This window comes from Rhinichthys klamathensis, unplaced genomic scaffold, assembly GCF_029890125.1.
Source record: "Rhinichthys klamathensis goyatoka isolate OS25496 unplaced genomic scaffold, OSU_Roscu_1.1 h1tg000248l_1, whole genome shotgun sequence".
NCBI lineage: Eukaryota > Metazoa > Chordata > Actinopteri > Cypriniformes > Leuciscidae > Rhinichthys > Rhinichthys klamathensis.
The window spans coordinates 875,013-895,195 of record NW_026606770.1 but is presented as its reverse complement, the minus strand read 5'-3'; the positions used below and the strand labels follow the sequence as shown (position 1 = coordinate 895,195).

The following is a 20,183-nucleotide window of genomic DNA, read 5'->3' as shown; positions in this document are numbered from 1 at the left end:
TTCTGAAGGACCAGCTTTCCCCAGGCTTTTGAAAGTGAATAGACACAATGGTCCAACTTGAATAAAAAGAAAGCAATCCAGCTGATGTATACTACTACCCATTCAAGTGTCATGTCACATGTTTGGCACCAGAGATCACTATAATATTATTTCTAATTAATCATTGTCACCTATTTCTCGTCATCTTTAATTCTAACACTTTTACTTTGCAGTCTGATCTCATTACATACTATTCATTGACACACCTATCTACATGACACAGAAGTATGGTATATAGTACTGAATGATACTGTAAAAACACGGTCTGAAAAAAGGTGATTTGAAGGCTACTTTTACTTTTAGAATGGTCTTTGTTTTGTTTGGTTTTAACTGATTAAATATTCACTTCTTCCAGCATTATTTTGTGCTCTCTGTGTTGTTAACCCTCCTATTCAAACTGCTTGAACTGCTGGTTATACTTTTTTTTTTTATTGTGTTACCTTTTCTCATTTAGGGCAACGAACGCATGAAAGGTTGACACATTGCTGTTTTGGAAAGGCTGTAAAATTTTGGTGACTATGACTGTGTCGGGGTCAAAAGTCAACCCATTCAAAAACAGCAGAGACAAAACAGAAAAGCTTTATTGTAGTTTGTCAAAGACTAAAATATGAGAACTTATGAAAGGTAAAGTCTATATATATATAATTTCTCATATTGTATGTTTTAGTCTAAGGTGCAATAGAGGTTTTATGTTTTTACATTTTTTGTGTGTGTGCCATATTGTCAATTTTTGGAGAATTGGTCAAAGTGACCCTCAACACAAATGGGATACAAGATCTTCAACAAAAGAGAGCACTGTAAAAAAAAACCCGTTAAATTTACAGGAAAACCCTGGCAGCTGTGGTTACCAGAGTTTTCCTGTTAAAAATACGGTAGCAACGTATTAGGTTTTACAACTTTTAACCGTATATAATTTTAAAGCGATAAACCGTATTTCATTATCTGATATAATGTTAATATACTGACCTTTTGGAAGTATTAATATCTGTTTTTTTCCATTGTAATACACTGACAGCCAACAATCACAGCAGTGATGAGAGTCAAATGGTCAACCAAAGCTCTCCATAAGCAGCTCTTCCACAAGAGAGTTAATATTAATATACAGAAGCTGCACAGTGTCATTCACACAAACATTGAACACCATCATGGTAACATGTTGAAATTTTAAAAATGCAATAAGCATTAATTTAACAACATTAAATGTAACATAAAACCCTAATGTACATAACTGATTAGAAAAAAACTAAGAAAATTATGAAGAAACAGTTATTTAAAAAAAAATACATTAAATGTGAAGTGTCACGCAGGGAATTGTGGGAATGTCAATTTACATTTTTTCACTGTAAATTATACAATGACTTGTTCTTTTTCACTTCCAAAAACTGTAAATTTAACGGTATTTTACAGTAAAATTAAATTAAATGTACCATTATATATATCACAGTTATTTACCGTTTATAGTAAGGAAACTTTCTGTTAACTAATTAACAGTTTTTCACTGTAGCATTTTTACAGTGTTTTACCGTTAAAATCACGATCATTTTTTACATTTTTACAGGTTTTCAAATACCCCGTTACTGAATGAGAATTCCACTGCAAACGATTCAGTCCGCGTGTGAACTTTCCGAATGATTCCGACTGAAGCAAGCACCGATTTACACTGCTTTGATAAACAGACATGATAATAAAAAACTTGAATCAGTCACCATCGGTTCTGATTTTAATCAGAAAAGACACGTTGTCACAACATGACAATTGAAAGTCTGTTATGAAATATAATAACCTACACTTTTCTTTATTAGGCCAAAATCGCTTGCGTCTACTAAATATTTCTCACAGGGGCATGTAAAATTATAAAAGTTTAAACATCTCAAATCAAAAATCACTGGTCAACTTTTGCAGGTGTGGAGTCTTTATGGTTTGAAAGCAGTGTTTAGGACCTTTACTGTTTGCCTTTAGCCCTGCAGTATCACAGTTTCACTTTTAATATACAAAACAATTCAACTTTCCAGTTCCCTGAAACCCCACACCCACATTTTTTTTTCTTGATAGATAGATCTATCTATACAGAATGCGGAAATTTCAACCCTTCAGCTGAAAGAACCTGTAGTGTAAGTAATTGTTGAGCTGTTGTTTGAGTCTCTCTGTCTGAGATCATATGCAGTGAAATGGCAGAAGCCAGCATTTCAGTGGGACAGGACCAGTTCATCTGTCCAGTGTGTCTGGATCTACTGAAGAATCCAGTGACCATTCCTTGTGGACACAGTTACTGTATGAGCTGTATTACCGGCTGCTGGAATCAGGATGATCAGAAGGGAGTTCACAGCTGCCCACAGTGCAGACAGACCTTCACTCCAAGACCTGTTTTAGGTAAGAATGTGGTGTTTGCTCAGATGGTTGAGAAACTGAAGATGACTAAACTGCAAGCTACTGGATCTGGAGATTTGGAGTGTGACGTCTGCTTTGGAAGAAAACTCAAAGCCGTCAAGTCCTGTCTGGTGTGTCTGGAATCTTACTGTCAAACTCATTTTGAACGTCATGAAGAATTTCGCTCAGGAAATCCACACAAAGTGATCGATGCCACTGGACGACTCCAGCAGATGATCTGTCCTCAACATGGTAAACAACTGGAAATCTTCTGCCGCACTGACCAGCGCAGCATTTGTTACCTGTGTACAATGGATGAGCACAAATACCACGACACTGTAACATCTGCAGCAGAGAGGACAGAGAAACAGGTACAGGTTGTTTTTTTCGTTGCTTCAGTCTTTTTTTCTGGTTTAAGAATAATTTATATTTGTGCACCAAGAAGAGACAGTAACGAAACAGAGGAGGAGGGTGAACTAAAGCTACCCACTGAGCAAGCGACGTCTGTGGACATACAAAACAGGTTGATATCACGTCCGTCCGTCCAGGCCATAATCTGAACGTCCATTGACATCCAGAATTAGTTGATTAATGACAATGAGAAATTATGTCCAATCTGGCTATAATCTAAACGTCCACTGACAGCCAGAACTAGTTGAGAAAAGACGTTCATACTGGCTATAATCTGAACGTCCGGTGACATCCAGAATTAGTCGATGAATGACTTAAAAAAATATGTCCAATCTGGCCATAATCTAAACGTCCACTGACAGCCAGAACTAGTTGAGAAAAGACGTTCATACTGACTATAATCTGGACGTCCGTTGACATCCAGAAATAGTCCATAAATGACGTGAATAAAGATATCCAATCTGGCCATTATCTTAATGTCCACTGACAGCCAGAACTAGTTGAGAAAAGACGTTCATACTGACTATAATCTGGACGTCCGTTGACATCCAGAAATGGTCCATAAATGACGTGAATAAAGATGTCCAATCTGGCCATTATCTAAACGTCCACTGACAGCCAGAACTAGTTGAGAAAAGACATTCATACTGACTATAATCTGGACGTCCGTTGACATCCAGAAATGGTCCATAAATGACGTGAATAAAGATGTCCAATCTGGCCATTATCTAAACGTCCACTGACAGCCAGAACTAGTTGAGAAAAGACGTTCATACTGACTATAATCTGGACGTCCGTTGACATCCAGAAATAGTCCAGAAATGACGTGAATAAAGATGTCCAATCTGGCCATTATCTAAACGTCCACTGACAGCCAGAACTAGTTGAGAAAAGACATTCATACTGACTATAATCTGGACGTCCGTTGACATCCAGAAATGGTCCATAAATGACGTGAATAAAGATGTCCAATCTGGCCACAATCTAAACGTCCACTGACAGCCAGAACTAGTTGAGAAAAGACGTTCATACTGACTATAATCTGGACGTCCGTTGACATCCAGAAATAGTCCATAAATGACGTGAATAAAGATGTCCAATCTGGCCATTATCTAAACGTCCACTGACAGCCAGAACTAGTTGAGAAAAGACATTCATACTGACTATAATCTGGACGTCCGTTGACATCCAGAAATGGTCCATAAATGACGTGAATAAAGATGTCCAATCTGGCCATTATCTAAACGTCCACTGACAGCCAGAACTAGTTGAGAAAAGACGTTCATACTGACTATAATCTGGACGTCCGTTGACATCCAGAAACAGTCAATAAATTACGTAAATAAAAGATGTCCAATCTGGCCATTATCTAAACGTCCACTGACAGCCAGAACTAGTTCAGAACAGATGTTCATACTGCACTGTAAAAAAAATATCCTAATTTTACAGTAAATAACTTCCTATTTTCATCATTGTGGTGGCGTTCATGTGTGTTCAATTCGTAAATACGATCTTTATGACATGTCTTGAATGCATCAATAGCTCTATTTTAGGGACAATCCTTACAAACAATCATTGCTAAAATACATTACAGACTGTCACAGTGAGAAGATCTTTGTCCTTTATCAATGCTAAAGACCTAACCACTGCAGTCAACACCTTGGAGTATCCATGCTGTTAAATAAAAGTCTGTAGACAAGGGTTAAGGTTAGGGTTAACCCCTTAATTTCTAACCCCCGGTTTCACAGACAGGGTTTAGATATAAAGCCAGGATTAGGCCTTAGTTAAATTTGGGCATTCAATTATAGCTTTTAAAAATGTACCTTAGAAGAAAAAAACATTACTGGTGTGCATCTTGAGACAAAACAATGGCACTGACATAAGATATGTCAGTATAGCCTACAAGTTGCTTTCAGGTAATACAGCTCAAACGTGCATTTTAGTCTGGACTACAGGCTTAAAGGAGAACTCCGGCGCAAAATGAACCTCGGGTGTAATAACACATTGGTACAGACTAAATCGTTCCCTGAGATTTGTTTTCATGATAATCGAATGTAAAGAGTTTTATCTCTAAAAACAGTTTAGCTTATAACGCTAGTATATTGGGCATCGAGTAAGCAAAAAGAGATCGCTAGTTAATACCATTAACAAGGCTCAAATTAGCCCCACACTAACACGGCAGCATAATGAGTGTCCTTACATGCAAACCGAAGCATTGAGAACTTTGTAAGTGTATAGACAGTTTAATAAGAAGATACTTTACACAGACAGTACAGTTAGCGCATACAGACAGCAGCCATCTTGGAAAACAGTCTCGCATAAGAGAAGCACTTAACGCAACAGAGAAAATAAAAAAATAAATATAATTTATCTTATCTTCAATATCTACACGTACTGTTCGCTCACTCTCGTGGTTCGATTGGTCGAGACTGTTTTCCAAGATGGCTCCTGTCTGTATGCGCTAACTGTACTGTCTGTGTAAAGTATCTTCTTATTAAACTGTCTATACACTTACAAAGTTCTCAATGCTTCGGTTTGCATGTAAGGACACTCATTATGCACTGTTCTGATAAATTGCTGTTTATTAGAACAGTGATAAATAAATGTTATTATATATGGTATACAAGTTACTGTTTAATCTTTCATTTTTTATCTTTCATTTTTTATCTTTCATTTTTAATCATGCACTGCAATGAAAACACATTTAAACAATTGATTAAATATAACAGCCAGCCTACAAATACAACTAAATAGCACGTGTATATTTTTTTCCTATTCTTTCTTTTAAAACATTTCATATTGTCCTGTTATTGCAATGTTTTCACACTATTGGCTGTCTCTCCGAGTTGTTTTGAGCATGATTGGTTATTCTGACTGTCATCCAGGAATCTGGCCAATGACAACTATGCGCGCCTTTACCAGTCAAGTTTGAATACGTCAGTTGAAGTGAGTGGGTGTCTGTGCTCCTGCTCGGGACCTACTTCGGTTTTGTGGCTTTTACATTGTTTAAAACATGGATTATTTTACATCGGACTGCTAAATGTTTATTTTGAGCGAGTTGCGGGATGTAAATGAAGAACAAACAAGGAATATGGACAACGAACAATGGACATATTGCAATCTACGGAAGGTAACGTAAATAACTTTTTATTTTATACAAATTCTAATACATCAAAATATAGTGTATTAAATTGAGAATCTAAACGCGATTAGAGAAATATTGATATTAGTACGGTATTCCAATGTATTAGGCTAATTATGTGCTGAGCTAGCATGTGTATTGTCAGCTAACTTAGTTTATGATAAAAAAATAAAATAAAACTCAGCATTGGAGCTTTACAATGAGTGAACTGAGAACATTGTCTCTTTAGACAGAAGAACTCGAACCACACTCCTTTACTCGAGTCTAGAAGAATCTGCAAACTAGGCTTTTAAATTGTTGATCGCGGGATTTAACGTTAAAGCAGGGTTCCCGCGGATCCTTAAAAAGTCTTAAAAAGTCTTAAATTAGATTTTTAAAATTTAAGACCATAAAAAGTCTTATAAAGTCTTATTTTTACTTATGAAAGGTCTTAAATTTTAGATGACACTTTGACTTAGACATATCTAAAAGCTTTCCAAATTAAAACTATCTAATTAGCGTACGTATTTTTATTTATTTATTATTCTATCTTTGTGGATTTGCTAGTTCACGTGACATTTCGCGTCACTCGCGAGTCGCGGCAGCATAACTGTCTCCTGACCTGCACGCGAGAGGAGAGAAAGAGAAGAAAGGTCGTAAATGTCAGTTCAGTTGTAAGTTCATTCTTTATGTGCGTATGGTTTGCGATGTGTATTGTCTATTATGATATTGTAATCATTGTTTTTAACAATGTACGAGGCACTGCGAGCTGACAAAGCATTTGTCTCTCGTGCTTTCACTGCGTGATGTGTGCAGTGTAACTGTTATGTCCCCAAATTAGTTTTTGTCTTAAATTTATATCATATTATGTTCTTATATTAGAATATCACATCAGAAAGAGTGCCGTTTTCCCGTGCACGATTCCAAGTGTGATATTTATGTTATACAACTGTTAAATTAACAATAAGTTAACATTGAAACTACTTTTTAGACACAATATTGTTAATATTGTTTGTTTTCCCTTTATTTCGCCGACTATAATTTTAAAATGAAACCGTAGCAGAGTCTCAATGCAACCGACAGCGATGATTTCTTGACTGAAATCCGCGTTTTGAACTAATCACTTGCTTCTTTCCCGAATGAATCAGCCGTTTGAACGAATCGGTTGAATGAATGACTCCCTCAACTCACTTATTAAGACAGTGATTTGCCGCTGCGGTTTCATATTTAAAGTACCCTTTAAATAAAACGTTAAAATTAGAAATCATTTCATATTTAAATATTGAATATTGATTTAAAAATATATATCTCATAGCTTTATTTATGCAGTTGTAAATGGAGTGTAAATCTATTAATGCCACTTCTGATGCCGCTTCTGTCACCTCTGCACTGCAAAGATGGATTTTGATTGAATGATTTAATTTGACTGGTAACAGTGGTACTGTATGATTATTATATAATTAAGTATTATTGTATAATTACTGTATAATTTAATTTGAATGATAGTATTTGACATTAAAGGTGATGCATAACTCTAACATCATAAAAATGTCCATATATAGGTGAAAATGCCCCTGAAAAAATCAATTTAAGGTGGCAAATATTGCCCCTTAATCAAAATATTAATTTCTGTCACTGCTGTGAACCGACCACTGCATAGAATATGAAAAATATGAATATCTTCGTGAGTCAGCTGTCAACAACAGACCTAAACCAGCCATGGCACCAGCACAAAAACACAATCAGTAAAATATCATCTAATTATTATCAACAAAACGTTGAAAATATCAAGATATATTTGTCAATACTGCACAGCCCTAATGTACGGTATTAATTTTGATTTCTTAAGGTCTTAAAAAGGTCTTAAAAAGCCTTAAATTTGACTTTCAAAAGTGTGCAGGAACCCTGTAAAGTTAGGCCTAACGTTATTGTCTTGGAGCTGGTGAGTCAATTTTGCAAGCTTTTGTAAATGTCTCTGTTAGTAGCCTAAGTAAAAACAAATAGCTAATATTGCTGTGTGTGTTTCCTTCATGATCCAGGCATTTTGGGAGTAACGTTAAATATTATCCAGCCACACGATCTTCAGATGGTGAGTATTGTCATAAAATACACGTGAAATAGAGGCAGAACATGGACACTCTGCTCAAAGGCACACTGGTTCAAACCCTCCAGACAATGTTTTATCTTCTATCTTCTTGAGTTTATACAGGCCTAGCTGACCCAAAAATAAATGTCTAACTTACTTTTGTGAAACACAAGAATGTTGGGAATAAAACAACTGTATGAGAAAAACAAAAACAAATAAGGCATTTCTCAAGATATCTTAATTATGGTTCTACATAAGAAACTCATACAGTTTCAACATGAGGGTGAGTAGGCTAAATAATGAGAGAACTTTTCTTTTTTTTTTGGATGAGCTGTTCTTTTAAGGACATTTGCTAAATTAACCATGGTTTTTATTATAGTAAAGGTGTAGAAACCATGTTTTTTTTATGGTGGATTGATTACAATAATTTATTACCATTTGGTTAGTGTCACAAAACATTGTTAATTTTAGTAAGGGTTCTCCAGATTTATATAACACATAACCTGTATAATTTATTTAAGGAACACATTCAAAATGGTCCTATGTCACCCAGATCAATAATTTATTAACGCACTTTTTAACTTTTTTTTTTTTTTAGATCAAGCATTGGAACAATGTTTACGGAGCAGAACAGGCACCAACAGAGAAACAAGTCCATCACTAGTAAGTATCCATTGCAGTATCTAAAACCGTAGTCAATTTTAAAGGCACAGTGCACTCCAAAATAAAAAAAAATCTATTTTTTCCCGTGCCATTCCAGATGTATATTTTCCACAAAGATTTTTTGAAAAATTATCCATTATTGTAAGCCAATATAATGCAAGTGCATGCACCAGAAACTTCATACAGTACAGCCTGCTGTGTTGTTCACACAAGATGTTTTCTGCATTTATCATGTGAGCTTTACAATGCTCTTGGACTTTTTCGACCTTCCGCATTTTGGTGTCTATTCACTTGCAGTATTTAACACAAACACAAGAGATGGATAATTTTTCTAAAAGTCTAGTTTATTTTTTCTAAAATGTGTTCATCTGAAGAAAGAAAATCACATACCCTTTCGGACGGCATAAGGTAGAGAAAATAAAGGGGGTATCAGTTTACTCTCCTTTAGCTACTATTTATAAACCTTACATGTGATTTAATAAATTTACAATTAAAGAGGTGTTCCAAGCAAACAGCTATGTGTGTTTATATTAGGGGTGTACGATTCAGAAAATGTCACGATTCCGATTTTTAGGCTCAAGATTCGATTCAATAGCGATTTTCGATGCAAAAACGATTCTCGATTTAAAAAAAACGATTCACAGTATGTAAATGTAGTTACTTTTCCTATGTAGGTATTAGGGATGTGCATCTCCATAACTGAGGCCGATGCGATACGCATGTCGATGCATAGCCAACGATACGATACATTAAAGATAGGCTACATATAAGCAGCTACCGATGCAATGCAATGCGATTCACTATTATTACGATGCGGTGCGATTTGATTTCAACTCAACGCGATGCGATTCAATGTAATACGATGCAATGGAGAAAAATATGATGCTATGCAATTCAATATTCAATTATTTTATTTATTTTGTTCATATTTTGTGCCATCTGACTTTTAACGCATGGCTCTTTCACATACAAAAGATTTGGTTTTCAAAACAAAAAAAAACATAGCGTTGCGACGTTCGTCTGTTATAGGACAACTTAGTTTGAATAAACGAGCAGACACTGCTACTTGCTCTACGTTTATTTAGAATTAACAGCCAGACAACTAGCAGTGACTTGAGCTTTCCATTAAATGAATCACACACAGTAAACAAATCCTTAAAGACCCACTCCGATGAAAATAATGTTTTTCTAGGTGTTAACATGTTCTTGTGGCATTTTTCTGATGTTAGAGGACATATCTTGAGAAAAATAAGCTTGTATTTCTGAGTATTTCTACATTCAAATGGCTGTGAATCAGTAGCAGACGCTAAAATGCCGGCTAAAATAGACTGGAGTTGTGACGTAGTAACTCCACTGGGCGTCTCCACACGCGATGTCTTGGAGTGAAATAATGATTGGTGATCGGTGATAACTTTGATTAACTTCGTATAATAATAATTAACGTGTATATAATACTGTTGCCCCACCGGTATTGGGGGTGTAAGCTAGCGGGAGAGACAGAGCTCTCAGCAACGGGCAGGGGGAGGGTCGTCTCCGTGCCAACGGCACCGCCCACAACGCAGAGGCGATTTGCTAATGAGCTACTGCCGCTCTGCTGAAGCGAAGTCCCAGAATACGGCACAGGTTTTGTGATTTTGGCTAAAAATGGCATAATCATAATTTAAAGACCACTGGGAATGTTTAAAAATAGCTCAAAATATGATCGGAGTGGGACTTTAACAAAAAAAAATCAAACAGGCCTATTCTGGTGGGTGCGGTGATGCGGTGGTGTAACATGTAAGGCTGGTGCTGCCAATAAGCACCTAAAATCTGTCACAAAGAACCGGCAAAAGTAATGATTATGAATATGTAAAATATAGCAATGAGATATTTTAATTGTTTATTAATAAACAAGTGTTTTCTTTGCCAGTGTCGGCTGCAAAGATGAAGTTGACGATGCTGACTCACGATCTTCGCAGTAGTCAACGCGCCAGAGAGAAATACACAATTCATACGGATTATCTGCTTATTACATAAGCAGAGAGCAGTCTGTATTCTTACGTTTTGAATTGTTCTGTTTAAAAGTAGACCTGTCTGTGAGGCAAGTAGGCTACCTTATATGCTGAGTTTCGGTTCATTTATGAGACGAGCTCCAGTTCACACGCCGGCGCCTCCGTGTTTATCGTCTGCTATATTTACTTCTTATTTATTAAATCCAGGCAATTGGTTGATGAAACATTGATTAAAATTAAGATACAATTAATACAAAACTAAATGCACTTTAAAGAAAGGTTTTGTGCTTTCTGTTTGGTGTGTCTGTGAAATTTTTAAAGCATCTTTTAGTGCCGCGTTCAGAGCGCTCATGTCCGTAACATTGTTTTTTCCTCATAAATGCAAACCCAATTTTTTTTTTTTTACAATTTTTTTTGTTCTGTGGAGACTACAGTTAGGCCTACTCATAATTTGTATTCTGAATACGTAACGCTGGTATATGTATTCCGTTACTCCCCAACACTGATATTAGTATAACCTTATCTGCAATATATTTTAATAACACGGTTTGGGCGGTTATAGAGTTTATTGTGGCAAAAATTCATCTCAAACAAACATCACTGCGTAAGAGACACTCAGAGTCAAATTATATAAAATAGAAGTATTTATTCTTGCAAGAATAGGAGCAGTCTAATACACAGTTGTTACCCTGTGCAGAAGAGTGACACACCCCCAGACAGACTGAACTAGCTTTTATCTTAGTTTCAAGGCCTTCTTCCCCCCAGAGCCTTCCTCCCAGTAGTTTTCCATAGACGTCACTAGTTGGCCCACTAAGCTCCCCTGCACTAAGTGGCCTTCTGACATCTAGGTCAGAGGTCCTTGTTCGTCTGTTCTCTGGAGTGTCTCCCTCTTCTGCCTCCCCAGGTACATAAACAGAATCCTCTCTCACTACAAGTGAGAGACACACATGTGACATTCTTTGAATCATCTATATTTAACTAAAGATCAATGAATATCATTAAAATTGCCACCACAAGTTCTAATGACGGTGTTCAACTATAACCATCGGTCTCACGGTTATATAATAACCGTCACACCCCTAGTTTTAACATAAACAATAATAAAAATAAAAAACCTTTCACAAACAGGTCTTTGATAACTATTCAAATGTAAATAAATATATATGTTAGGGGTGTGACGGTTCACAAAATTCACGGTTCGGTACGTTTTTGATACAGCAAAAAGAAAGAAAAGCCAGAGAAATTTCCTTGATTTAATTTTTTTAATAATTTTTCATCAAAGTATGATAATTTTTTACTTTGAGCAGTGATGGAGCTACACTTGACTCTTCTTAGGAGCATATAAAACAAAAACAGCTCCTTGCTCCTTGAAAAAAATTAATTGTAATATTGTAGTAGTTATAAACAAAGGTTTATTTTATTTCAGATTAACATTTGAGGGCAGCAATTTTATTCATAATGTCGAAATAAAACCGACGTAACGTTACTTGAAAGCATTATAGCCTACTATTCCTGCCAAACTTCCATGGTTACAGTTAGTAGTGTTACTACAGTAAATCCATGGTGAATGTTGCTGATCTGTGGGCACTGGATAGTTCATTCATGGCACAATGTTTATTCCTGTTTTCCACGTCAGCGCTGTTTGATCCGTTAATAACGGAGAAATGTGAATGTTTCTCACTAGATCTCGCTGCGATATTATTACTTCAGTGGCAAATTCAACTGCTTTCTTTACTGGATCTCTTAGTGCTGTGTAGTAACAGTGTCGCTTGATCAAGACGCTGGATTGGTCCAAACTGATAAACGATCCGTCAACCACACAATAACGAGTAGCGCAGCTGCAGTTTCGTTCCGCTTACATTACGTTTGCTATTTGATGTTGGGCAATGTTGTGGTCGCGGCAGCATCTCTTACATTATGAGCACGCTTGCCACGCCCCTACATTTTAAATAACGAAATTTTGGTCAGCAGGAAAAATAGTCCAACAAACCGTTCGGTTTGTAATGCACACTGAACCGAAAGCCTCGTACCGAACGGTTCAATACGAATACGAAAATATATATGTATATGTGTGTGTGTGTATATATATATGTATGTGTGTGTGGAATGCTTTATATCAGGCTTGATGTAATTTTACTTGATTTGTGATTTAATAACTGTTTCATTTCATTGATTCGAGTACTAAAATTTTCTATGCATCTCTGCTGCAAGCTAAACCACAACAGTGGCGTTTGTATTTATTTATTTTACATGTGTATTTTTTTGCTTTGATTGTAGCTGCTGTCATGAAATGGGACCCAGCTGCAACAGAGGCCCAAATAAAGTCTGCAGCCGATCATCTGAAACATGCCCCCGGGAGAGTCGGGGCTTGCCGCTATAAATGAAGCTTGTGAAGCTTATAGCAGCCACATTTTGTTAATTGATATGTTATACTGTTTTAACAACATTTTATAGATTATTTAAAGGGAAATTGTGTTAATTTATAACTTTACTGTTCTGGCTTTTAAGTTTTGGTCCAGTAGAACAAAATAGTAATAAAATATATATTTTGAGATTTAAATAGTTGATTTCTTGGAGTGATCAGTTTGGTTTACAGGCAAATGGTAAGCAGTTTATTACAATTATATTGATAAGATATACAAATGCAAGACTTGTATATACACTACACAGTTCCCGTATTCAATTGAGTATTCAATATTATCAAAATTCTTTCAAATCTTATTTAGGTCTATGGTCTGTGTGTCTGCAGTTTCATGACACGACAACCATTAACAATGAGTAACTGGGTTTTTCTCAGTGAGAACTAACTCACTGCCACTGTTTTGAAGTAAAGATTTTTTAAAGTTGGATCCTTGCAAAATGCACAAATGGGATTTCCGTTTCAATATGGGTCTTTAACAGTCTTCTTTGACATTTATACTACAGAAAACGTGACTAATACAACTTTTATTCTGGCTGCCTTTAGATGTCTAACAATTACGTCTGTAGCATGTCTTTAATTGACGTCTAAACAATGTCCAAAATTTTTTTATAAAAAACGTTCATTCTGGCTCCTGTGAAGACGTCTTCTGGATGTCTAACAATTACGTCTGTAGCACGTCTTTAATTTACGTCTAAACAACGTCCAGAAAAGACGTATAAAAACCTTTCATTCTGGCTCCTGTGAAGACGTCTTCTGGATGTCTAACAATTACGTCTGTAGCACGTCTTTAATTTACGTCTATACAATGTCCAGAAAAGACGTATAAAAAACTTTCATTCTGGCTCCTGTAAAGACGTCTTCTGGATGTCTAACAATTACGTCTGTAGCACGTCTTTAATTTACGTCTATACAATGTCCAGAAAAGACGTATAAAAAACTTTCATTCTGGCTCCTGTAAAGACGTCTTCTGGATGTCTAACAATTACGTCTGTAGCACGTCTTTAATTTACGTCTAAACAACGTCCAGAAAAGACGTATAAAAACCTTTCATTCTGGCTCCTGTGAAGACGTCTTCTGGATGTCTAACAATTACGTCTGTAGCAAGTCTTTAATTTACGTCTATACAATGTCCAGAAAAGACGTATAAAAAACTTTCATTCTGGCTCCTGTGAGGACGTCTTCTGGATGTTTAAAAATTACGTCTGTAGCACGTCTTTAATTGACGTCTAAACAACGTCCAGAAAAGACGTATAAAAAACTTTCATTCTGGCTCCTGTGAGGACGTCTTCTGGATGTCTAACAATTACGTCTTTTAGACGTATTATAGACGACTGTTTGCTCGCTGGGTATGGGTCAGTGTGCTAGTGATGACGTGACGAAATGGCCCGTGCATGAATATTAATAAAGTTATGCACAAAAACATGATTGTTTAATATTAGGGATAGATAAATCTATTAAATTTTAATCTCGCATAACTTAATATCCTCTACTTTTACATTAGTCGAGTCGTTATTTTTTTGCTTTCAGGATGAGTTATTAAATTATCACTTTTTATTTTAATAACCCAGAAACATTTGAACGAAAAGTGGTCTATTTACATATAAATATCACAACAACATTACACTTATTTACATTTCATGTCTCTTATAAAAGACATGCTTATAGTGAAAATAAGGGCTTTTGAAAATAGGAATGCACTGAAATTAAAATACCTGGCCTAAAATTATGAATTTTTTCCCCTAAATAATTGTCAGATCTGGATATTTTTTTCGCAATCCCTATAATGAATGGCTGCATATCGCTTGAGACTTACTGATATGAATTTTATATTTAAACTTTATTTGGAGTACTTCTTTATTGCACAATGCACATTTCTTCTTAGGCCTAAAACGTGTCTTAATATCACTATTAGTAAGAATAGTAGGATCTCTGTATAATATAAGTCTTTACATGCAAGATATTAAAAGTGTACCTAAAGTATACTTGCAATAGTTCCACTTTAGCACAGTCAAATATAAAGTAGTTCCAGCACTATTTCTGGATAACTAAAGTACATTAAGTAGAAAAATAGTTGTTCCAATTTAGCAGACTTACCAATTTAGTAAACTAAAAGTACAACTGCAGGGTATTTATATTAAGTACATAAATATGTAAATGTATTTGTAGTATTAGCATAAAATAAATGTATTTTAAATACATTTTAGTATATTTATTTTTCTCTAGGGTTAAGCTAAACTACCAGGTGTCTGCCTCAGCCACCTGAGATTGGCAAGTCTAAAACATTATCCTCAGGTTTTCTCACTCAAAATTATCCTCAGGTTTTCAGATGATGTGTTGTTATCAATGAACACTATTACTTGTGAAATAAGAGTGTTCCAATAACCTGCTGTGCGTAACCACCAGACAAGACTCCAGACAATGAATATGCCTTCAATCATGACTGGAGTATCTCAAATTAAATCACAGAGACCAAAAGATCACACCAGTTTATATAGAATAGATATGCATGATTCAGCAAACTCCCTGTTACTGGCCAAAAGCAAATTAGACTTTTGAATACTCTGCTTGTTGCAAAGTTAAATGTTATGTATAGTTATGAGGTTAAAAAATAAATCCAGACAGGCATCTACTCCATCTGCATGCATTATTTCAACGCACTTACTTTAGCCCAAGTGCTAGTGTCACATTCACCTCCTTCATCTGTGTCTTCACTACACTTCCCAGCATTCCCAGCTTCTTACCAGCTTCTTACCAGCTTCCCGATCCTTCCGTACCATGCATCTCCAGTGTGACTGCTTCCTAACCACCTGCAAGAGAGAAAAGGACATTATCATTCAGCTAAGCCTGTTTTATGTTTCAAAGTCATTTGATCCTTACCTGTTATCTCCGACTGAGTATCCATGTGCACAAATAACCGTCAACAACTTACCATCCAGTCTGTTTCCTCTGTGAGCCCTAACAGAAGACCAGACCCCCCTAAAATGGACGATAGGGTCAGTATTGTCGTCCTGGCCGAGGGGAGCCAAAATCTCCCAGCTTTTGCCCAAGGACGTTCGTTTGAGGGAACCCGTCTGGCCAGATTTCGCGGGACCCGTGGAGGCTGCAGTTGAGGCAGTGGTCGAGAAGAGTCCTGACACCACTCTCCACTCTGGTCCCTCTTCGATCCTGGGTGGGTGACGTCCAGTCCAACCAAGCCTTCACCGCTGGTTCCGTCCAGCACCAAACCCTCCTCTCCGCTGGTTCCGTCCAGCACCAAGCCCTCCTCTCCGCTGGTTCCGTCCAGCACCAAGCCCTCTTCTCCGCTAGTTCCGTCCAGCCAATCCGAGCCAGAGACCGCTGACCCTGCGCCAGAGACCGCTGACCCTGCGCCAGAGACCGCTGACCCTGCGCCAGAGACCGCTGACCCTGCGCCAGAGACCGCTGACCCTGCGCCAGAGACCGCTGACCCTGCGCCAGAGACCGCTGACCCTGCTGAGGCAGCTGAGCCTGCTGATCCTGCGCCAGAGACTATGAACCTCACGCCTGCCCAACCAGAGACTCGGTGTGTACCGGAGCCCGTTCGTTGTTTCTGTGTTTGTGTCAGTCTTCGTGGCTGTTACTACACTAGTAGCCACTGAGAGTGCATCTCTGTCAAAGAAACCTTTGGATTTTGGAGATGAGAATTTACTTGTCCCAGTTTGGTTACCCAAGCCTGTCAAGCTAGATCCTGTCATTCATCTGCCTGTCGTGTTAGCCCCGCCCAACCTCCCTCTCCCACCACCTCTTCAAGACATCTCGAACTCTGTTCTTTTTGGGTATCTGCATAGGACTTCAGTCTCCAGCCATCTGTACCACCCAGTCATCTGTCACCCTCCAGTCCATCGGTACCACCTTGGACCTGTCGGGAGCCATCTTCTCCTGCGCAAGATGAGCCCTTAGCTCCGTCTAAAGCCTCGGTGCGCTCCAATCTGCTTCGACCTGTTGCCCTGGCTCCCGAACCTACGCTCCTTCCACCCTCGACCTCGGCGTAAACCATCGGCCATTCGGTCTTGCCGGACTCCCTCGGCACGTCGATTCCACCGAGGTCAGACGTCGCTTCACCTCCGCTGCGGACTTGCGAACCGTCCGCTGCACTCTGGTTCTCCACCCCTTCTGCTGCGGTTTGCTCCGCCCTTCTTTAGGCTCCATCTCCGCCCTCGGTCGTTCCAGCTCGCCCTCAGACCTCTGGATCCCCACCTCGCTCTCAGGAGGTCGTCGCTGTGGCTCCATCGCGGTCACCTGGGTCTTCATCATCTCTTCACTACCTCGGCTCATCGACTACGCGGTGGGCTTCATCCTCGTCGTCGTCGCCTCCGGTCATCTCCATGGCGGCCTTCACTGCTTCTCCACGCCTAGGTCCTGCTCTGCCCTGGCCGCCTGCACGTCCTACTCCACCACGGCCACTTGCTCGTCCTGCTCCGCCTGGACCATCCTGGAGTCCGTCCATTTGCACCCGGTCCACCTTCCCATCACGGACTCCAGGATGCCCACCCCCCCCCTCCCGTGTTGTGCCTTGTACCGCGCGGGTCGCGCCTAGCGGGAGGGGGGAGTTATGTCACATTCACCTCCTTCATCGGTGTCTTCACTACACTTCCCAGCATTCCCGGTCATCATCACCTGCACCTCATCATCCTCATCATGATCACCGTCACCTGTGTCCCATCACCAGCATGGACTATAAAACACTCACTCTCCCTGCAGTCACTGTCTGGTCTCGTCGATACATGACTCACAGACTCTCCTTCAACTCACCTGCTACTTACCAGCTTCCCGATCCCTCCGTACCATCCATCTCCAGTGTGACTGCTTCCTAACCACCTGCAAGAGAGAAAAGGACATTATCATTTAGCTAAGCCTGTTTTATGTTTCAAAGTCATTTGATCCTTACTTGTTATCTCTGACTGAGTATCCATGTGCACAAATAAACGTCAATAACTTACCATCCAGTCTGTTTCCTCTGTGAGCCCTGACAGCTAGGACATTTCGATCTCAAAAGCATAGAAATATAATATTACTGTGAGAAAAAGTAATGTTATGATAAAAATGTACTTCGCAACTGTCATTCACAACTTCAGAAACAGACAGGTATATCTTCCTATTGAGTGGATAAAAGAAAGAAATGCTTTTCATTTGATTTCATACAGAACATTTATTAGCTTTACTGTTGTTTCTTTGTCACCAGAAACATCTGGAACAAACACTAAGCAACTTCCATCGGAGAATCTGGCAGAGAGAGAAAGATCTCCAGGAGCTGAGAGAGGTTGTGAAGACTTATAAGGTGAGTTTGGCAACTGGAAGAAAAGTTTCATGTTTTCAAACTCTCCTCCAATCAGTGAGGATCTCAGTTCATTACAGTCTCACTGAAGCTCACTGTGTCCTGACAGCGCTCTGCACAGACAGCAGTGGAGGACAGTGAGAGGAACTTTACTGAACTGATCCGCTCCATTGAGAGAAGCCGCTCTGAGGTGACACAGCTGATCAGAGATCAGGAAAATGCTGCTGTGAGTCAAGCTGAAGGACTCTTGAAACAACTGGAGAAAGAGATCGATGACCTGAGGAGGAGAAACACTGAGCTGGAGCAGCTTTCAAACACAGACGATCACATCCATTTCCTGCTGGTAACTGAGCCTGAGAAAAACATAGGACAATTACTATATGTCTCTTTATCTGTCTACATTGTAATGTTGTTTGTCTTTGTATGTTTTCTGCAGAGTGTCGAGGCTTGCTCTGTTCCTCCTAAAACTACTGTTGTGCCCACAATCAATGCCAGTTCTCTCCTCTTATATGAGGATGTGGGAAAATCTGTCCTTCTGCTAAAAAAGAAACTTGAGGATTTCTGCAAAGAAGAGATAAAAAAGACATCTGATAGAGGTACAATAATGGAGATATTCAAAATTAGAGATACATCGTGCAACAAACAATCTAAAATTGGTGTTTCCTACTGCAGCACATCAACAAATGCTTTTGAAGACTTTTGAACATTACTTCATTTGTGAGCTTTATCAGTTTTCTGTTTACATAAAAATAATACTTTAAATGCTGTTGGTTTCCATAGTGGCACACATTGAAATCATTTCCACTTCTGAGGAGAGCCTTGAATGTAAGTCTTACCTTATGCAACATTTTTGTATCAAGTGATTATTCAAATCCTTGCCTTAAGATGTATAGATGCACAATATTCTAAACCAGCTGGTACATAAACTCTCTCAGTTAGGAGTTTCTAAAACTGTTTGTTTTCCTCATTGTCACTATTTCAAGCGAATAACTAATGAAATATGCCAGTGGTTTGTTTTCAAAGCTTTTACTACTGCTTGACAGTTTGACATTATTTGCTTTCCTTTACAGTGCCACCACCCAGTCCCAAACCAATGCCAAGATCACTGTCCATGCCCTTCCAAAAGCCAGAGTTAAAGCAGAGATCCTTTACAATACCACCACCAAGACCCTTCCTGGCGAATACAAAGTATTGGAACTTCACTGAACCGTGAGTCACAGGCCAGACTCTTCACAGCACCAAGGTAATGGCCCAGACCATCGCTGACTCCTGCTCACCAAGACAAAGGTCATTTCTTATGCTGATCAAATATGCTTTTTAACATACGGTTTTTGTCTGAATAAATACGAAGAAAATTGTTCCTATTATATCCTACAAAAATTCTTGATATAACCCTTATTCTTTGGAATTCTGCAATCTCTCCACCACTATGTGTATGTTAGAGGAAATGTATTAACCATTTCTTGATTCTTTATGATTTTTAAAATATTAATTAAATTAGGCCTATATATATTTTTTAATCTGTAATTATGTATCTAAAGATTTGGTAGTGGCAGTTTATTAAAACAATATTTTAATTATTTGTAGCCTATTAATGGTGTGTTTTGGTTGTGTTTTTTTTTATTTGGGGTTAATCCAGTTGTCTTTATATTTAGAAACAATACTTTACTTATTAAAGTTACTGAAGTGCAAATAAAGTTTGGTTAATGTGAATAATAACGACTTGGTATTTACTTCCATAGCAATCTGTCCTATTATAAAGTGTGTTACTTAGTGATAAACCAATGCTA

The 20,183-nt window shown here is 38.2% G+C and overlaps 1 protein-coding gene across 1 annotated transcript; it reads left to right on the top strand.

The window, feature by feature from the left end:
* The first annotated feature begins 2,137 nt into the window (after positions 1–2,137).
* On the top strand, positions 2,138–19,885 carry ftr63 (finTRIM family, member 63). Its single transcript, XM_056266420.1, has 6 exons — positions 2,138–2,777; positions 18,301–18,396; positions 18,503–18,736; positions 18,830–18,989; positions 19,174–19,218; positions 19,464–19,885. Exons 1-6 carry the CDS (start codon positions 2,208–2,210, stop codon positions 19,604–19,606), a joined length of 1,248 nt encoding a protein of 415 aa, XP_056122395.1. The 5' UTR covers positions 2,138–2,207; the 3' UTR covers positions 19,607–19,885.
* Positions 19,886–20,183: the final 298 nt, after the last annotated feature.

Bases quoted from the DNA above. Each gene is read 5' to 3' on its own strand.
- ftr63 (XM_056266420.1), top strand. From the start codon at position 2,208: ATGGCAGAAGCCAGCATTTCAGTGGGACAGGACCAGTTCATCTGTCCA. The intron at 2,778-18,300 runs GTACAGGTTGTT...CTTTGTCACCAG, and splicing joins CAGAGAGGACAGAGAAACAG to AAACATCTGGAACAAACACT. The intron at 18,990-19,173 runs GTACAATAATGG...TGGTTTCCATAG, and splicing joins AAAAAAGACATCTGATAGAG to TGGCACACATTGAAATCATT.